The sequence below is a fragment of the Natrix helvetica genome (assembly GCF_964273705.1).
Source record: "Natrix helvetica genome assembly, chromosome: 2".
Lineage (NCBI taxonomy): Eukaryota > Metazoa > Chordata > Lepidosauria > Squamata > Natricidae > Natrix > Natrix helvetica.
In genome coordinates this window covers 290,645,794-290,664,725 of record NC_138552.1, presented here as the reverse complement: position 1 = coordinate 290,664,725, position 18,932 = coordinate 290,645,794, and the positions used below count along the sequence as shown (strand labels likewise).

At 39.6% G+C, this 18,932-nt stretch overlaps 2 protein-coding genes across 8 annotated transcripts in view; one reads left to right on the top strand and one right to left on the bottom strand.

Moving 5' to 3' along the window:
• The window catches only part of MYO19 (myosin XIX), a 54,186-nt gene extending 44,191 nt beyond the window's left edge, over positions 1 to 9,995 (bottom strand). Inside the window, exons 1-3 of one of the 2 annotated variants that reach the window (XM_081945403.1) lie at positions 9,849 to 9,995; positions 2,558 to 2,693; positions 1,376 to 1,524 (exon numbers count right to left, since the gene is read on the bottom strand). In XM_081945403.1, coding sequence (XP_081801529.1) covers positions 1,376 to 1,408 — 33 coding nt within the window. In that variant the 5' untranslated portion in view covers positions 1,409 to 1,524; positions 2,558 to 2,693; positions 9,849 to 9,995. Of the gene's footprint in view, positions 1 to 1,375; positions 1,525 to 2,557; positions 2,694 to 9,288; positions 9,775 to 9,848 lie in introns of those variants that run through there. The other variant, XM_081945402.1, reaches the window with a different exon arrangement.
• Positions 9,862 to 15,828, top strand: PIGW (phosphatidylinositol glycan anchor biosynthesis class W). 6 transcript variants are annotated; one of them, XM_081945455.1, is made up of 3 exons: positions 9,862 to 9,907; positions 11,633 to 11,726; positions 13,518 to 15,828. In XM_081945455.1, the coding sequence occupies exon 3, from the start codon at positions 13,528 to 13,530 to the stop codon at positions 15,037 to 15,039; it is 1,512 nt and encodes a 503-aa protein (XP_081801581.1). In that variant the 5' UTR covers positions 9,862 to 9,907; positions 11,633 to 11,726; positions 13,518 to 13,527; the 3' UTR covers positions 15,040 to 15,828. The 6 variants fall into 6 exon arrangements, with proteins under 6 accessions (XP_081801581.1, XP_081801582.1, XP_081801580.1 ...); XM_081945456.1 differs by lacking the exon at positions 9,862 to 9,907 and adding an exon at positions 10,242 to 10,262; XM_081945454.1 differs by lacking the exon at positions 9,862 to 9,907 and adding an exon at positions 10,601 to 10,920.
• The last annotated feature ends 3,104 nt before the right edge of the window (positions 15,829 to 18,932 follow it).

The following is an 18,932-nucleotide window of genomic DNA, read 5'->3' as shown; positions in this document are numbered from 1 at the left end:
GCTTTTGCAGAAGCTTCCCTCCAAAGCCTGAGAGGAGGGAGGGAAGCGGGCGCCCGGCTTCGCCGCGCCCTTATGATGATAGTGCGGCTCCCCAGGGAGCCGCGGCGCACACTTTGGGAATCACTGAGTTAAAGCATTTTGGATAAAAATATGGTGGGTTATTCAAAATATTTTGAAAAAAGAGGATAAAGTTCACACCCCAGTTGTTTTTGTTAGGCATAGTTTCAGACTGTACTGTCATAGAGGCTAATCTGATCTTGAACCTAACGACGGCAGCAAGATTGTTGGTGACGCAATACTGGAAGAAGGAAGAGTTGCCTACTATCCAAGAATGGACGTTAAAAGTAGTAAACTTAGCAGAGATGGCCAAAATTTCAGCGTATTTAAAGGACCACTCAGATGAGAAGTACAAGCTGGACTGGAGAAGATGGATTGACTATATTCAAAACAAATACCGGACTAAAAAATTTCAGTTAGCTTATGAATGAAGGCATAAAGGACACTACAATTTATTCAAAGTTAGTTTAATAAAGGGGGAGTTAAAGCACAAGAATAGTAACATGTTAAAATTAGTTAGCTTATGTTAGCGTATGGTTGTTAAATGTTTATACCCAGTATTTTGCTCTGGGAGGTCGGGGGGAGGGAGGGGGGGAAGAGAGGAGGGTAAGGGGGGTGATAATTGTAAAATTTATTAAACATTTTAATAAAAAGAAAAAAATAATAACAAGACCAAGAAAGAATACGGACCTGAAGTCATTCAGATACTTCCATGCCTAAGAGAACATTAAAAGCAAAGCGTCTCTACTCCTAATTCATCACCTCCACCATGCACTACTACGCTACTTCTGACTGGTCTCCCCCAATATATTTCAAAAAATTAAATGACAGAAAGCTTTGGTCTAATGCGTTGTTTTAAAATAAGAGTACTATCAATATTTTACTATATGCCTGTATTCAGTTGTCATACAAATCAGATTTTTTTTTTTTGCAAAATTCCATGCAGTAAAATTACTTTGAAACTTAACAGCCAAACTAGTAAACAAAGATTGAGCATGTGAAATATTTAGCAAATAAAACAAATTGCAAATTACATAGCAAATTACATAAACATTGCATAGTTTATGCAATGATGTCATCTTTGACTGACAGAAGAAAATATTTGGTTGAACTGTGGTGTCCAATGCTAGAGCTGATAATGTTACCTAGTTTGGTAATGAAACGTCTGCAAGAAAACCACTAAGCTTAGAGGGCATCAAGGACCCCATACGCATATTAAGAGTTGCCAAGATTGAAAAGCACTAATCTAACATAACATTTAAACCCAGTTTGGTTTTTCAGAAAGGCAGCAATCAGCCACTGCGTCATACCCTCTCACCTGAAGACCAGCAACGGTGTGGTATCCTTTCATGAGCTCTTGTGAGTAGAGAGACTGAACTGGACGGAAGGGGTTGATGGCCACAAGGCTGCACCCCGCTTTGGTATAAAACACATCGGTAGCATATCTTGCTTGCAGACACTTCAGAACTAAAGATAGCAGAACATTTTTGTCAATATTTACTACCTGTTCTCTTTTGAATGATCTATTTTAGTTACCATTTTCAAAATAGAGAACAGCAAGTCTCTGCCTTGTCTGCTAATATATTTTTGGGCAGTCAAAGCTGACTTCACGAGCTTCAATTCCCCAGCAATTGCCAAGTTGGCTTGGGAATTCTGGAGTTTATGTTCATGCGTATAAATTCATAATATCAAATAGTGTGTCAGGCCTGCAGCCATCTTTTCCTCTGGATCTTTGGCCTGCCACACTTTCTATTATTCTACTATGTATTTTCTATTGTGGGAAAATGGGAGGGGGGATTGTAGGAGTGAGATGCTATGTAGCCATAACAAAATTCTTTCCATAAAGTCAAGGTCATCCTTTGTCTTTGCACCTCTGCACCTGACCGGAACTGGATGGGTGGAACTGCCAGCATGGGAGTGGGAGATTGGACCATGGGATGGACTGGTGGGCATGGGGGCAAGATCTTGAACTTTCAACTGGGTGGGGAAACCCTGGAAGCTTTCAGATTTGGGTTTTCCCAGATGTGCCAACATGGCTCTCTTAATCAATTGGAACTTTGAGCAATTCTTTGCCTTGGATTCTGATTTACTTTTGGATGCTATTTGGAATCCTGACATAGTAGTGTTATGCACAAAGGCATATAGATAGTCCTCAACTTACAACCATTATTAGGGACAGTTTGAAGTTACAACACTGAAAAAAGAGACTTGTGACTCTGTTTATGCAGAACTGTGATGGCTGTTTTGGCAGCTGCTGCACACAGTTGGCTCATATTTAAATGATTGTCCACTAGGACTCCAAGATCCCTCTCACAGTATTGAGCAAGGTACCAAATACACAAATTATATTAAAGCGATACAATCTATAGCGCAAACTGATTCTTGATTTCAAGTGAGAGAAGAATTTTCATGAACAAATAAGTAACCTGATTGTGTGTGTGTGTAAAATAAGAATAGGTCAGAAGCAAACTGTCTTCTTTAAGAGTGTTTGAACACTTACCAGTTGTGGTGGTTACAGGATTCACTTTGGTAAGGTCACTGATGCAAGAGAATTGTTGTTGGTCACTCAGAAAAGATTCCACTTCTTTGTCCAAAGTGTTATCCTCCCCATTGTGATGGGCGGTGAAGCCATTAGCCTAAAAGCAGAGATAGAAGAATTAAGAGACTAACGCAAATGAGATATTATTCCAAACACTTCAGGATATCATCTGCAAGAACCTAAATTTAAAACATTATTTAAAAAAAAAACCACAATCTGCATTCCAGCTATGAAACCTTGTAAGATTTGCATTCTGGTATGATTTCTTTCTTTTTCATTTTACATGAATTTTGCCCTTCTGGCTTCATGCTGTCTCATGCAAATGAGTGCCCAGCATTGCAATACAGGTAGTCCCCAAATTATGACCACAATGGAGCCCAAAATTTCCATTGCTAAGCAAGGCAGTTAAGTGAGCTTTGCCGCTTAGCAACCTTTGTTGCCACAGTTGCTAAGTGAATCACTGCAGTTGTTTAGTAACATGGCTGTTAAGTAAATCTGGCTTCCTCATTGACTTTGTTTGTCAGAAGGTTATAAAAGGTGATCATGTGATCCTGGGACACTGCAACCGTCATAAATAACAGTTAGCTAAGAGTCTGAATTTTGATCAGGTGACCATGGGAATGCTGTAACGGTCGTAAATGTGAAAAATAGTCATATATCATTTTTTTCAATGCCGTTGTAACTTCAAACACTCTCTAAATGAATGGTTGTAAGTTCAGGATTAATTGTAGTTTCTAAACCCTCAGTTTAAAGGTTTGTTGACAAAGGAATTTGGTACAATGAAATCATATGCATCATGACATCTACATGTCTGTGACAACATCACAGGATCTTGACAAACTTGAACATTAAGCACTATCTAATAAAATGAAATTCAATGGTGAAAAGAGTAAGGTTCTACATTTAGGCAAGAAAAACAAAACGCGGAGATACAGTATAGATGATACCTTGCTCAACAGTAGTAACTATGAGAGGGATCTTGGAGTCCTAGTGGACAACCATTTAAATAGGAGCCAGCCGTGTGCAGCAGCTGCCAAAAAAGCCAAGACAGTTCTAGGCTGCATCAACAGAGGGATAGAATCAAGATCACATGAAGGGTTAATACCACTTTATAAGGCCTTGGTAAGGCCACACTTGGAATACGGCATTCAGTTTTGGTCACCACGATGTAGAAAAGATGTGGAGACTAGAAAGAGTGCAGAGAAGAGCAACAAAGAGGATTAGGGGACTGGAGACTAAAACATATGAAGAACGGTTGCAGGAACTGGGTATGTTTAGCTTAAGAGAAAGAAGGACTAGGGGAGACATGATAGCATTGTTCCAATATCTCAGGGGCTGCCACAAAGAAGAGGGAGTCAAGCTATTCTCCAAGGAACCTGAGGGTAGAACAAGAAGCAATGGGTGGAAACTAATCAAGGAGAGAAGCAACTTAGAACTGAGGAGAAATGTCCTGACAGTTAGTACAATTGATCAGTGGAACAGCTTGCCTCCAGAAGTTGTGAATGCCCCAACACTGGAAGTCTTCCCTCAAATTACTAGTTTCATCATAGTAAACCAAACTGCATTCTGGTTTAGACAAAAGTAGGATTCATACAATGAATGAAATGAATTTGATTGATGAATTGAATTCATACAGGACTCTAAGGGTCTATGGCCGTGATGGTGAACCTATGGCACATGTGCCAGAGATGGCATGCAGCGCCCTCTCTGATGGCATGCGAGCTGTCACCATAGTTCCGCTCCACTGTTCATGCCTCCCGCCAGCCAGCTGGTCTTTGGGTCTCTGCCACTCATGCACATGGGGACGGGGCATAAACATGTGCGTCTCCCACTGGCTAGCTGGTCTTCAGGTCTCTGCTGCGCATATGCGGGGCGTGTGCAGGGGGGTCACGTGAGCACATGTGGAGGGGCGTGTGTGTGGGGGTCACACGTGCACGCGCAGGGAGCATTGCATTTTGGGGGTTCAGGCACACGTGCGCTTTGGGTCCTCCATCCAGAAAAGGTTAGCCATCACTGGTCTCTGGAGTTTCTCAGTCATCCAGGTCATAGTTGCCCCAAAGTTACTTCTCATTCAAGAAGCTTCTTCAGCTCTTAAAGGCCTGTCCCAAAGGTGTGTTTTCAAGAGGCAACTGGACTTTTTTGTTTTTCTTTGAAGACATTTCGCTTCTCATCCAAGAAGCTTCTTCAGCTCAGAGAAGAAGAGAAGAGAAACAGGGCTCCGAGGCATTCACTAGTATAACTTGTAGGCTTTCGGTTGGCACTAATTGTATGAACCCTTGCCATCATTTTGTATGTAAAGATCAACAATTTACAGGTAGTCCTCAACTTACAACAGTCCATAGTGTTGGATAGTAGCATAGTGACCAAGTTACAAGGGCACTGAAAAAAGTGACTTATGACCGTTTTTCACACCTACGATTATTGTAGCATCCACATGATCATTTTATGAGGGTTGCAGTATCCTGGGCTCATGTGATCCCCTTTTACGACCTTCTGACAAGTAAAGTCAATGGGGAAGCCAGATTCATTTAACAACCGGGTTACTAACTAAACAACTACAGTGATTCATTTAATAACTGTGCCAAGAGAGGTCATAAAATGGGGCAAAACTCACTGAACAAGCATCTCATTTAGCGACAGAAATTGTGGCACAATTGCGATCGTACGTCGAGGACGACCTGTATAGTATTTAATCACTTGAGTTTTGATTTCAACTACCACATACCTACCATTTTCATCTGTTAATAACGGTTTTGGTTTTAATTGTGGATTAATTATCAAAATTATTCCATCGGGCTTTTTCAAACCTTCAGGTTGTTTTTTTTCTTATGTATGTTTCTGGCAGATAAATTGTAATTACTTTTAATTTTCTTCCAAATCTTCAATGTATTTTGATAAGTGCTATGAAAGGAAGGACCAACTATACATGTTCACCTGAAACCTGTGAAGCAGCTGTTCGCAAAACATACAACACACACTGCTACTGTTGTGGACTGCCAGAGTTGAAGATAATCCAATATTCTTTTTCCAGTACAAGAGATCTGTTTCCAGATTGTTATACACCCATTAGCAGAGACAGGAGGAATGCCTGAAGGGAAAACGGAGGCAGAACGATTTTGCATGGGTGTGGCCATGGAAAGTTTTGTGAGGACAAGGGGGAGGGGAGAGTCTAAAAACATACTTTTTGATTGCTAGCTTCATCCCACTTCAGAGCCACTGGCAAATAATAGCCTTCAAACTACACTAGATGCTTCTTTTCTGCCAACCTAGCAGTTCGAAAGCAGGTAAAAAATGCAAGTAGAAAAATAGGAACCACCTTTGGTGGGAAGGGAACAGCGTTCCGTGTGCCTTTGGCGTTGAGTCATGCCGGCCACATGACCACGGAGACGTCTTCGGACAGCTCTGGCTCTTCCGCTTTGAAACGGAGATGAGCACCACCCCCTAGAGTTGGGAACGACTAGCACATATGTGCGAGGGGAACCTTTTAGATGCTTTTATTATATGCATAGAGTACACTTATATTTCACCACCTTTTCTTTTCTATATTAAGATTCTTCCCTCTCTTCACAAAGAATTATGTTGTACAATAATACAATTTATATTAGCTTCTTTTTAACATTATTATAATGTAACCATTATTACTACCATATATTTTAAGCAGCAAAGAGAGTAGAAAAACAACCGTTTCTTTTCCTAAAAGTCTTACACTGGTATCTGCCTAGAAGCAGTTTCCCTTCTTCTGCATGAAGGAAGGCTAGAAACTAGGAGAGTGTGAGTTCTATCTAGTTCTGCTTTGGATACAAAGCCAGCTAGGTGACCTTGGGCCAATCACTTTCTCTCAGCTCTAAGAAGTAAACAATGGCAAACAACATTCTGAAAAATCTTAACAAGAAAACTGCAGGGACTTGTTCAGGTAGTCTCTGAGAATTGGGCACATTTGAACAGAAGAAAAAGAAGTCTAATTATAACCCTTCAAGTCTTCCCTACAAAAGCTAATTGGTTCTAACTCTGTTAGCTTTTGTGCCAAGACAAAGTCAGTGTTATTATTATTAGGCAAACACTAAATTCTCTGCAAATTTGCCTGGAGAAAATGCTCACAAAGATCTTGATGTCTATTTTTGCATAGCATTGCCATTCTTAAGCAAGTAAGAAACAAGGCATATAAGACATAATTGAATTAAACATTCCATTTTGTGTATTGTTTTCCAGCTTAAGAGATATGTAAGAACAAAGTAATGTTTGTAGGATTAATATACTAATTCATTAGGATAGGATAGGATAGGATAGGATAGGATAGGATAGGATAGGATAGGATAGGACAGGACAAGATAGAATTCTTTATTGGGCAAATGTGATCAGACACACAAGAAATTTGTCTCCCGTACATAAGTTCACAGTATAAATATAAATATGGTAAAACATAGGAAAGAATGTTTACGGTTGCATGTGCTGAGCAAATCCTGTAAAAGTGCTAATTCTGGAAACTTAATAGCATTATCCATTAATCAGCGTAATATAATCAAGCATAGCCTATGGGATCAGCCTTAAACTGAACCATGGTTTATACTGATTTGTGGAATAAATTGCCAAGGTACAGGGAAGATCTACTGTACATTATCTATCATACTAAGAATGATTTTTACTTTCTGGGTTTTGAAAAGTCAACCAGTGCTGTTAATATACTGTGCCTTAGGGTTTGCTGTGGCAATTTTTGATTACCAGAATCTGATTCCTTTATCCCATATGCAAATGTGGCCACGCTTTGCCTCTTGCCTACCCAGACAGTGCAAAGAAAGGGATTAGCACTGACCTCAAGTATTGGCTAGGGAATGAACCAAGTCAACATGCACACACTGGTTTCTGATTTTATAATTTAATTTAAATCAAGCTAAACCCTAAAACACCGAAGAACAAACAACTGTACTGTTTACACTCGGTAACAATAAAGCTACTCTAGCCTTAACATTGAAGAGCTATTGCTGTACACTATGGCTTTTTGTGAATTATAGCTGTCCTTCAAATAACCTACAATCCAATACAAAGGAGTGTAAACAAGATTTCTTCTCCTCAACCCAAACTGGTTTAAAACAAAACACACATTCAAAATTCAGGATTTTGAATCAGAAGAAATCTTTAATTCTTAGTGCTTGCCCTCTTATTTCCTGCCTCAGATTAGAACTTCATTTAGGGGACACAATATTTCTGGGAGCCCCCATGAATAAGACTTAATGGAATTGTAGTATAAACACTGGATAGAAGCTCTTTGACTGAAAAAAAAAACCCTCCACTTTGATGGATCTATTGAAAAGCTTATGGACACAGAAGACTAGACTAGTACAGCATTGTAGCACAAGGTCCAATTAAAAATGAAAACTCAGTAATAATTATTTTAAAGATCAGTCTTAGCCTTAGGCCAAATTTGCCCATGGATATTCATCAAAGAAAAATAAAAAGGTTAGTAGAGAAAGCCACAACCGTTGCAAAAGAAATGGCGACAAGGCCTGGATTTGAGTTGAATGATGGGCTTCCATTGCAAAGCAGCTCAGCACAGACTTGGCAACACAAGTTGATTGAGATTAGAAGATTCTTGTCCCAGATTTTTAGTGGGAACATTCCAAATAGCAAATATGAGTGTATGGTCACGATTTATCAAATATAATATATTTAATTGGGTTCATACACCATGTGTAGCCATGAACCCAGGTTTCTTCAAGATTTCACATTTCACCTGTTATGCCAAACTTTTAAATGGGTAACATTCTCAAACAGCCTTAAAAATTCCCCAGGTGCCTTTGCCTAAGTAAAAAAGTCCTATTGAAATCCATGGGGCTTTTCATATAAACATTTCATTTTTTTAAAAAAAACCCACTTTCCTCTGGCTTTGTAACTTTAAAAATTTACCACCAGCTGACCAAACAGGATATTTCAGTTTTTCACATGCTGGAGATAGATTATCCTTGGGTATAAAAAGTTCTATTGAGTTATGACATTGTACTCATCAAAAGACCTATCAGGCAATCCACTTGGAACTATTTTGTGAATGAATGAGCTTATTTTGGACATCAGTGAATTTAAAATTTGGTATTTAAATTCCAGCACTTTTACTTTGACTGCAAAGGTTTGTGTAGAAACATATATACAAGTTGGCTCACCAACACACTACACTAAAAAACAATTGTATTGTTTTTATGCGTATCATATGAGGTACAATTAAGCCAGTATCGTTTGAAAGCTATGATCAACTTTGATGTATTATACTGACCTATATTCATTTTCTATTGAAGGGCCCTACTTGTTATTTTTTTAAAAAAAATATAATCTATTGTTACTATTGGATAACTTGCTACATTTTTTTTTTTTACAAATGTTGGACTTAAAGGAAAGCCGGGCCTCTTAGCTGTCTCTCCTCTTACACAATCTGGCAACTAACTTTTTCCCAAAAACGCTGCTTCTGCCAAGATTTCTCCCCTCCCACGGCTTAGCTTCGCCCTGGAAAGCAAGAAGGAACTTCGTACATGCGCAGGCGAACTTTTGCTCCCTTCTATCTCATCTCCTTTTATTTCTCAAGATTTGAGGGCATATTAAGGGGGCAGACGGAAATTAATCGTTGCTCTGGTTTAGCTATGGAGATTGCGGAGGAGGGGGGGGGGTGTCAGAGAAAACAGAGTGAAGTATTGCCCAATCGGACTCACCCGCCGCATATAGATAGATATGGAAAGCGGATAAAGCTAGAATCGGAGTTTCGTGGTGGTCCTGGGGAAGCCGAAGGAAATGTCCTCTAACAACAACCGGGGAAGGAAGGCTGAGGTCGCTCCCTACCGGTCCCAGTCCAGGCAAAGGCGGGGCAGGAGCAAGAGGCGGAGGCTGCTGAATTTGAATCACCAAAAGGCTTGGCTCCCGGGATTGAGCGTCCCGCCTGCGGGATGCAGAGCCCAAAAGCCCCGTGCGTCCCCCCCTCCCCCGGGAAGTAGAGATTAGAGAAGAACGGTGGCGGAGGGCTTTTGCAAGCGATGCGCGCTTTTCTGCGGGGAAGTCGGGAGTGGGAAAGTCCTGGACTCGGCAAAGTTTAAACTTCCCCCGAAAGACGCAAGCAACCCCTGGGAAAATGCAACACGTGGCCCGTGAAAAGAGCTGCTCGGGAGTGGTATCACGTGCTCGAATGCTTTTCGCCCAGCGGCTTCGCGAAAGGCGCAACTGCTTAGTTTCCTCGGATTTTTGCCTCTAATTCTTGGTATTTCAAGGACGTACCTACCTGTCAATGGCTATTTCAACTTCAACAACACAAGAGCACACAATAGATACAAACTCAAGGTAAACCGCTCCAAACTCGTCTGCAGAAAATACGACTTCTGCAACAGAGTGGTCAATGCCTGGAATGCTCTACCTGCTACCTGTGGTTTCTTCCCCAAACCCGCAAAACTTTAACCTTAGACTGTCGACCTCACCCCATTCCTAAGAGGTCTGTAAGGGGCGTGTATAAGCGCACCAGCGTGCCTACTGTCCCTGTCCTGTTTCTTTTTATTCCTATCCATTTCATGTATCCAAAATCATGTTTATATACATATGTATGTTGTCTAATACATGCTTCACGAAATCAATCAATCAATCAGCTGGATTGAAAGGGTCGCCAAAGGGCTAGTTTTCTACTTGAAGGGATTCAGTTTACGTAAAGGGAAGATGTCAACTCAACCGCCTGTAATCTGGAGGCATCGCTTCTAAACGGGTGGAGACGCCAAGCGCAGGATTTGCCAGTTTTGGGTTGCTTCAGAATTTTAAAGGAAGGGCAGGAGGGAGGCGGCTACCCTGGTTGGGATAAGTATCAAAGCCCGTGGTTTCTGTAGGTCCATCAGCCCAAACTGTGTGGAGTAAGAGACATGCTCGAAATTTTATAAATGTCAGTGGAAAGACATTTTTCCTACTTGGGTTTTTTTTAAAAAAAATATCTGTGCAAAAAAAAAAAAAAGAGGTTTGGGTCCAAGTTTTAACAAGCCGAGAATAAACTTGTCATTTCGGTGGCTGAGTTCACTTTAAGATTCAGCAAGGCTCTGATTCAGATGGACGCGAAGGAAATCATATACGTATCATCAGAACATAAATTTGCGTATCATTTTAATCTTCTAGACTTTTAATAGAAAACGAGCATTCATTGCTCAGCGTGGTGAATCAGGCAGTACAGTTCAGGAGGATATTTGCTGCTGAAAATGTCGCTAGGAAACGGATCCCTTCTTTACCTTTTTTTGTGTGTACGGTGCCGCAGGAGCAGGAAGTTTAAAACAGTCCGCAGCGGAAGGCAAAAGAAGAAATTGTATCCCAGGCGTTCAAATGTAATATTCTTTTGAAAGGGCAAGTCTTCTCTCTAAGCTGCGTCATCCTGTGGAGGAAATATTCTCATTTAACCAACTCAAGACCTATTTATTATTTTTTAAGGAATTGGTCTCCCCTGGTGACTCATGTAGGTTATTCTTTCAAAGCATTTCCGGGTGAATATTTGAAAAATGCAAAGAAATGGATAACATTCAACTGGATTTTAAACTTTTCTCTCTTCCTGTTGCCGTCTCCCAGCCTATCTGAATTAATATTCAAAGTTTGGGGATATTTGTAAGCCCGTATTTATTTGTTAATTGTTTCAGAAGGTCAAGATTCAGATTCACTTGCTGCCTAGAGAGCAGCTTCCAAAGGGGTTTGGATTGAATGTTGAATTTAATGATTTTACCTGTTCCTATTAAAAGGATAATTAATTTTAAATATTTTAAATTTTCTATGATTCTTGTCCTAATTGGGCACTGCTGGTGTCTGATTGAATACTTAATTGCTTGCTTGATTTTACTGTTTTAAAATATTTTTATTGTCAGCAGTTCAAAGAAATGTGTTCACAATTGTTTTACAAATAGCATAAATATTATTCTGTGCATTGACATTCTAATCATCTCTGCCCCTTCCTCCTTTATGGGAGAAAAATCTAAACTCCAAATTTCATATTTAGTAATGAGCCCAAAAGAGATTTTGTAGATTCAAAAGAACTATTTTGTTTTTCAGGAGAGTGAGGAATTTCTAAGGAATCTGCTAGCCAGAAAAAAACATGCTGAGAACAGTGATGAATCTTCCTTGAATTATCTGCTTACGCAAAGAAGTACTTATTTTTTATTTCTTTGTTAGATGTCTGCTCTACCTTTCTCATAAGAGTATTTTCTCTTCCAGTAGTTATATGGAGAAGTAATGAGTTGAAATGCGCCAAGGGATGAATAGAAAATGAGAAGGAAAAAGGGGTTAGCTTTATTAACTGAAGGGCTATTGTTTTTCTATGTATATTATGGTGGTCATTTCTGGATCACAATGATATATTTGATCAGAATATATCTTCTTGTACACATATTTCTCATCTGCTTCCCAAAATTGTTTATGGGGCTGGAGAAAACCCTTCAGCTCAGCAATCCTGGGCAGAAAGGAGGATGAGTGAGTGTTGTTCCCTTGGTCATCCTAGACAGACTTCTCAAAATGTGTGGACTTTAACTCTCAAATGTTTTTAAACAATGGCCCTGCTGAAGAATTCTGAGAATTGAAATCCCACCGATCTGGAGGCTATTAGAGACAACTTTAGAAGGTAACTCATCAGTGGGTCAATGGACTGCCAGGAAAAAAAACACTCACGTTGCATTTAGTCACATCTGAGGTTTGATGAGCTGCTGAAGATGGTTCAGTGCTTGAAATGCCTTACACAGTGCAAAAATCTTGCATGCCATTCCAATCCAATAGATGTCAGCTGAGAGGATGATAATATCTGTGGTGGGCTACCTAGGTAGTAGCGAAATGACCTCTCATTTCCTAAATGCCTCAAGTTATGGTGTCCTTTTATTTATGGACATGTTGAAATAAGATGGCTGGGATGTCAAAATCCAACTTTAATTCCCAGCATAGGTGTCTGCATAAAGTAGAGGGAGGGAGCAGGGACAACAAGCAGTGATACATTCTGCATGATGACTGTAGTTGAATGTCCATAGTTTGGGTTGTCAAAAGCCATTAGTGGATTAAAACAGGATGATCTGGATATGATGGGAAAATGGGCTTGGGTATGTCACTAGAAGCTATTTCCTACCTCAGTTCTTGCCAAATGGTTATAATTCTACAGTACCTGCTCAAAGCTGTGATCTTCCAGATATGCTGGGAATGACTGCTTGTTGGGGATTCCCTGAGTTGTTCCTCTGTATCTGGTATATGCTAACGTGGAGAAAGCCAACCTAAGGATTATTATTATACAGTTGAACTAATTGAGAAATTACCCTAAAAGGTTCAACGAAGAGAGGATGGGTCAAGAGAGCTGCGTATGGATTCACCTTTTGTCAAGGGATTCTGAGTTGAAAATAAACAAGGGCACAAGCCATGCTTTACATATAATTGTCGGCTCACAGCCATTCACTTATGACAACCTCCCCAAAAGGTACTTACAAACCCGGATTTGAGATTCAAATGGCCACTCTGCATGATTGCATTTATGGTCATTTGCAGCAACCCGGCTGCAATTTACAACTTTCAGGCTGGAAACACGTCTCTCTGGCAAAAATGCCCATTGCGGACAATGGATTTGTTTAATGACCACAACCACATAGTTCACTTTACTTAACCACTTGCTTAACCAGAGCAAAAAAAGTAATAAAATCGGGGACAGTCGTGTGATGAGCCCCTTAATGACTAGGACTAGCTGGGGAGATAATACATTATTGCTAACTGATATTTTTCATCAACTGTACCCAAAACAAATGTACTGTCCATTGTTTTGTCCAATAAATCCTCTATTGTACATTGAGAAACTGGAAAGAAGTCTCTGAAAGGTGGGAATCTATCGAAGTAAACTTAGTTGCTTGGTTTTGATTCCTGTTTTAACTTTCTTGCCATTCTGATTTTTGTTTTACATGTAACTTCGCAGAGGCTGAAAAATGTCAGAGCAGCTGGTAAAAGAAGCCTTTCTAAGTAACCTAAATGGAACGACGGTACTTGAAATTTCTGTTGGCTTACCTCTTGCACCATTATGTGTTCTCACTAGAGGACTGCTCCTAATTTTGTACTTTCTCCACAACAGAAGACCTTTATGCTCAATGTATGGTAATTTTTTTCTAGACTTCGCTGTTTTAATTGTCCCTCTAGTACTTTCCTGTACAATTTTAGCTTCCATACTCCCTTTTTTGATCCTCTCCATTATGGCATTCTGCACAGGCTTGATTTTTGTCATTTATACTAAGCGGACAAATTATGCCCAAGTGTCTCTTAAGCAAATCTTAGATGATTTTCTGAGAACCAACTTGGACCCAGAATACATTCCCGCCATAACCTCGCTTCGAGTGTTCATCAATGTATGGACATCCATTAGTATCCTGGCTGTAGACTTCCCACAATATCCCCGGAGGTATGCCAAAACGGAGTCTTATGGGACAGGAATGATGGATTTGGGAGTTGGAATATTTGTTTTTGGAAATGGTGTGGTTTGTCCAGAAGTTCGGCTGAAACCTGGTACAATGCAACACAAATTCTTTTATCTCACAAGGCAGTTGTTGACCGTATGGCCCCTCCTTCTTCTTGGCTTTGGACGACTAATGAGTGTTAAAGCAGCTGACTATTATGAGCATGTCACCGAATATGGTGTGCACTGGAACTTTTTCTTCACTTTAGCTGCTATACGAATGAGTGCATCACTCCTCCTGAGTGTATTCCCCATACACAAAGCCTGGATAGCCTCAATAGTGTTAGCTGTGGTTTATGAATGCTTTCTTGAGATTACGCCTCTGAAGATGTTTATTTTGCATGGAAGCAATGGGCAAGATTCAAGGACTGGTTTTCTAAATGCCAACAGAGAGGGCATATTTTCTGTCATCGGTTACCTTGCTATCTACATGGCTAGTGTGCAAGTAGGTTTATATTTGTTAGGAAAAAGAACAACAGCAAGAGGATGGCTTAAAATAACCTGCTACTTTTTACTGGGCAGTTTTCTCCTTTTTACATGTCTCTACTTTGCTCAGATATACATTGACACTGTGTCCCGACGATTGGCAAACCTTTCTTTTTGCATATGGATTGTTGCTAGCTGCTTGATCGCCTTTAGTTCTTTTTTAGTGGTTGATTTTATTCTCGTATTCACAAAGCTTGTTGTGGGTGGGGCTGATATTCCTAGTAGTTGGAACATTCTGCACTCATCACCATTGAAAAAATCTGATTTGGAATTTCGGCACAAAAAAACCGAATCTCAGAGTATGTGCATGATCAATGCTGTGAACAAAAACCAGCTTCTGCACTTTTTGCTAGCCAATGTTTTAACTGGTCTTGTAAATATGCACGTTGATACAGTGCACAGCAGCACACTCTCTGCCATGTTAATTGTGCATTTGTATATGTTTACAAACTGTTTAGTTATGTATATATTACAAGCAAAAAATATAATTTTAAAATGGTGGTAATTTACAAAACTGCAGGACATACATTATCTAGGCAGACCTCAGGCATGAACATTGACTTGAAGGCACAAAAATATTGCCAATAAAAATGATACACGCTGCAATGCCTTTATGAAATATAAAGCCTTGGGTGTTTTTCCTTAGATTTGGGATATATACGCATAAGATGGTATATTGCTTTTAACTGGGATATTTAATACCCCATTTCTGACTTTTGGGAAATTGAATTATTTTAAACAAGAGAAGACTTCTTGTCAATAATGTGACAAGCTTTTATGACAATATGAAATATAAAAACTATTATCACTGGAGTGGGTTGGGACAATTTTTTTCATAGGAGGTTAAAGGATAAAATTGATAAAGACAAAGGCACCTGCTTTGATTCTTATTTTAGAAAAAATATATATTTCAATGGTGCAATCAAAACTAGTTTGAAGGTTTCTTATACCTGCTTTACTGTTTCTACTCAGCCCAACTGACATATGTTTAGGCTGGTTTTGAAGCCTCAATTGAGAATATGGAAGGTGAATCAAAGTATAAAAATTAAAGACAGCTATTTTACTTAGGTTTTTGGAAATGGATCAACTGCTACCTACATTAGCTTAGTTGTAATTTACTACTGATTGTGGAGAAAAACATCAACTAACGTGACAAATAATGTAGAAAATAAAGTTCTCATTTCTGAGGTCACAATCTCAGCAATGGGTTGTTTGCAGTGGAACCATGCACAACTAAAGTCATTATACAATAATGTGCCATTTTCAAAGCCATGCAATAAAGCCATTTGTTGCATTTGTTCTGAGACACAATTTATTTAAAAGCACCAGTATTTATGTATCTGAAACTTGCCAATCACAATGAGAAAATGTGGACTATACAGGTAATTATCAACTTACAACAATTCATGGTATCTAATTGTCACTAGAAAGAAAGGGACATGAAGAACCAGGTCACTCCATATGATCAGTCCCTTTTATACATGTATGCAATGTTACAATGTACATACAAAGGAACTGGCAACTGCTTTCACCATTGTTTGCAATTCTCCCCATCGCTCCCACAAATACCAATACTTGTGAGACAGATGAAATAATTTTCAAATAATTTTGAGCTTTTCTTTTTTATTTATTTTCTAAATAAAATTATGCTTTACATCAGAGGTGTCAAACTCAAGGCCTGTGGGATGCTTAGATTTGGCCCGTGAGGCCATCCTGCACGGTGCCTCCGCCAGAAAAAGCTAAGCTTGGGAGGGCCATGACTGGCCCTCCCAGGCCTCATTTTCATCTGCAACGGCTTCCTGCAACCCTCTACCAGCGAAAATGGAGCTCCGTGTTCGCTGGCAGAGCACTCAGGCCACCACAGGTGTCCCTGATACAAGTGATATCTATCTGGCTATGCCTATCCCTGCCCCTGAAGCCAAACAACCGTGATGCAGCCCTCAATGAAATCGAGTTTTACAACCCTGCTTTACATTGTTATATGCCACTTCTAATTTATTTGTAATGCTAAAATGCTAGATGAAGGAGCCTAGCGAGGTAGTTGTCACAGCCTCTGGAGTGATAAATGAAATAGCAAGATACTGGGCAGGCTAGAAGCTAAATACTAACTAGCAGTCCAGGTTCAAGCCAAGCTTTGTTAGCAGAACTTCAGCCCTGAAGTTGCTTAATGCCAGATTGATCCATATTATGAATGCAACAATATTAAACAGGTAGCCCTCGACTTACAACTGTTTGTTTAGTAACCATTCAAAATTATCAAGCCACTAAAAGAAATGGCTTCTACCTTTGTTCATACTTAAGGACTGTTGTAGTATCCTCATGGTCATGTGATCAAAATTCAGACACTTGGCAACTGACTCATGACAAGTTGCAGTACCCCTGGGTCATGTAATCACTTTTTGTAACCTTCTGACAAGCAGTCAATGTGGAAGCCAGATTCACTTAACAAACTGTACTACTAACTTAACAACTGTAGTGATTAACTTAACAACTGTGGCAAGAAAAAAAAGGAAGCAAAACTCACCTAACCCTCTTTCTTAACAACAGAAATTTTGGGCTGAATTATGGTCTTGAAAATTACCTATAACCATGGATGGAGACCATTAGATCACCTTTCTTTCCAAATGGACACAAATGATTACTCTCTTCAGTTTTACCTGAGTGCTGGTACCCAATTCACTGATAGTATGAGCTTGAATTGTAGAAGCGTTTCATCTTTGATTTCACATTCAGGTTTATCTTGTGCTGGACACCTGTATGGAATAGATATTTTTCTGCTCTATTGCTGTGCATTTCAAAGTCCAGGTTGCAAGAAAAGATCCCAAATTTGGCATTGTCCATCTCCAAGCTTTTAAATATTGATAAGATGTATTTTGAGGGCAAAGCAGGTATACGTTGCACCTCCTTTAAAATATAAGATATATTTGGGGGGGGGGGGGAAAGCAAGTTGTATATTATCCCTCTGTTTAAACATTGATAAGGCATACTTTTGGGGGGAAAGCAGGCATACATTATACTTTTTAAACATTGATAAAATATACTGGAAAGCAGGTACACCTACCTCTTAAATAGTAAGGAAAATTTGGGAGGAAAGTAGGTATACATATCTAAACTATAGGGGAAAGAACAAGGTATATTATACCTTGTTTTAAAAATTGATGTGTTTTGGGAAGAACATACGTTAAGCCTTTAAAATATGGATATACATTATATCTTCTTTCAAATATTGTTAAGGTACAAGTAGCCCTCGACTTCCAACAGTTCATTTAGTGACTAATAGCTGAGAACCCAATGTTGCCTGGGTATTTATTTATAGGGGGAAAATATCTGGACCAAACGTAATTTCTAATGTTGGATTTTCCCCCTTACCAGAGGGAGCCCCCTTGTGGAGTACTGTAAAACCATTACCATGGCAACTCCACTGCACTGTACAGTAGAAGCCATTTTAAGGCACAACAGGCTGTATCTTTAACAGAACACACACACCCCGAGAGATCTTAGGGGTGTCTTACCCCCAGTCGGTTATAGATAGATAGATGGATGATTCAAAATTACAACAGCACTGAAAAGTGACAGACCATTTTTCACACTTACAACAGTTGCAGCATTCCCGGACTCATTTATGACTGTTGCAGTGTCCTGGCATCACGTGATCACATTTTTGTACAAGTAAAGTCAATGGGGAAGCCAGATTCATGTAACCATTTTACTAACTTAATAACCACAGTGATTCATTTAACTGTGGTAAGAAAGGTCATAACATGGGGCAAAGTTCACTTAACAAATATTTTCCTTAGCAATAGAAATTTCGGGCTCAATTGTGGTGGTAAGTTTTTAAGATGTTGGACAACCATTTGTCTGAAGTGGTGTAGGTTTCCTGCCTAAGCAGGGGGTTGGACTAGAAGCCCTCCAAGGTCCCTTCGAACTATTCTATTCTAATCCTATTCTATTCTTATTCTTTTCTAAGTCGAGGATTACCTGTATATTTCGGAGGGCAAGGTTGCCTCATAGTTTTTTTGTATAAGAGACCAAAACGGTTTAAGAGGCCAACAAAGTGTTAAGTACCAGCTCCTATTAATACAATAGCAGAGTTGGAAGGGACCTTGGAGGTCTTCTAGTCCAACTCCCTGCCTAGGCAGGAAACCCTATACCGTTTCAGACAAATGGCTATCCAACATCTTCTTGAAGACTTCCAGTGTTAGAACATTCACAACTTCTGGAGGCAAGTTGTTCCACTGATTAATTGTTCTAACTGTCAGGAAATTCCTTAGTTCTAAGTTGCTTCTCTCCTTGATTAGTTTCCACCCATTGCTTCTTGTACCCTCAGGTGTCTTGGAGAATAGTTTGACTCCCTCTTCTTTGTGGCAACCCCTGAGATATTGGAAGACTGCTATCATG

What these genes read in the sequence shown, in the direction of transcription:
- PIGW (XM_081945455.1), top strand. Translation starts at nt 13,528, where the DNA reads ATGTCAGAGCAGCTGGTAAAAGAAGCCTTTCTAAGTAACCTAAATGGA.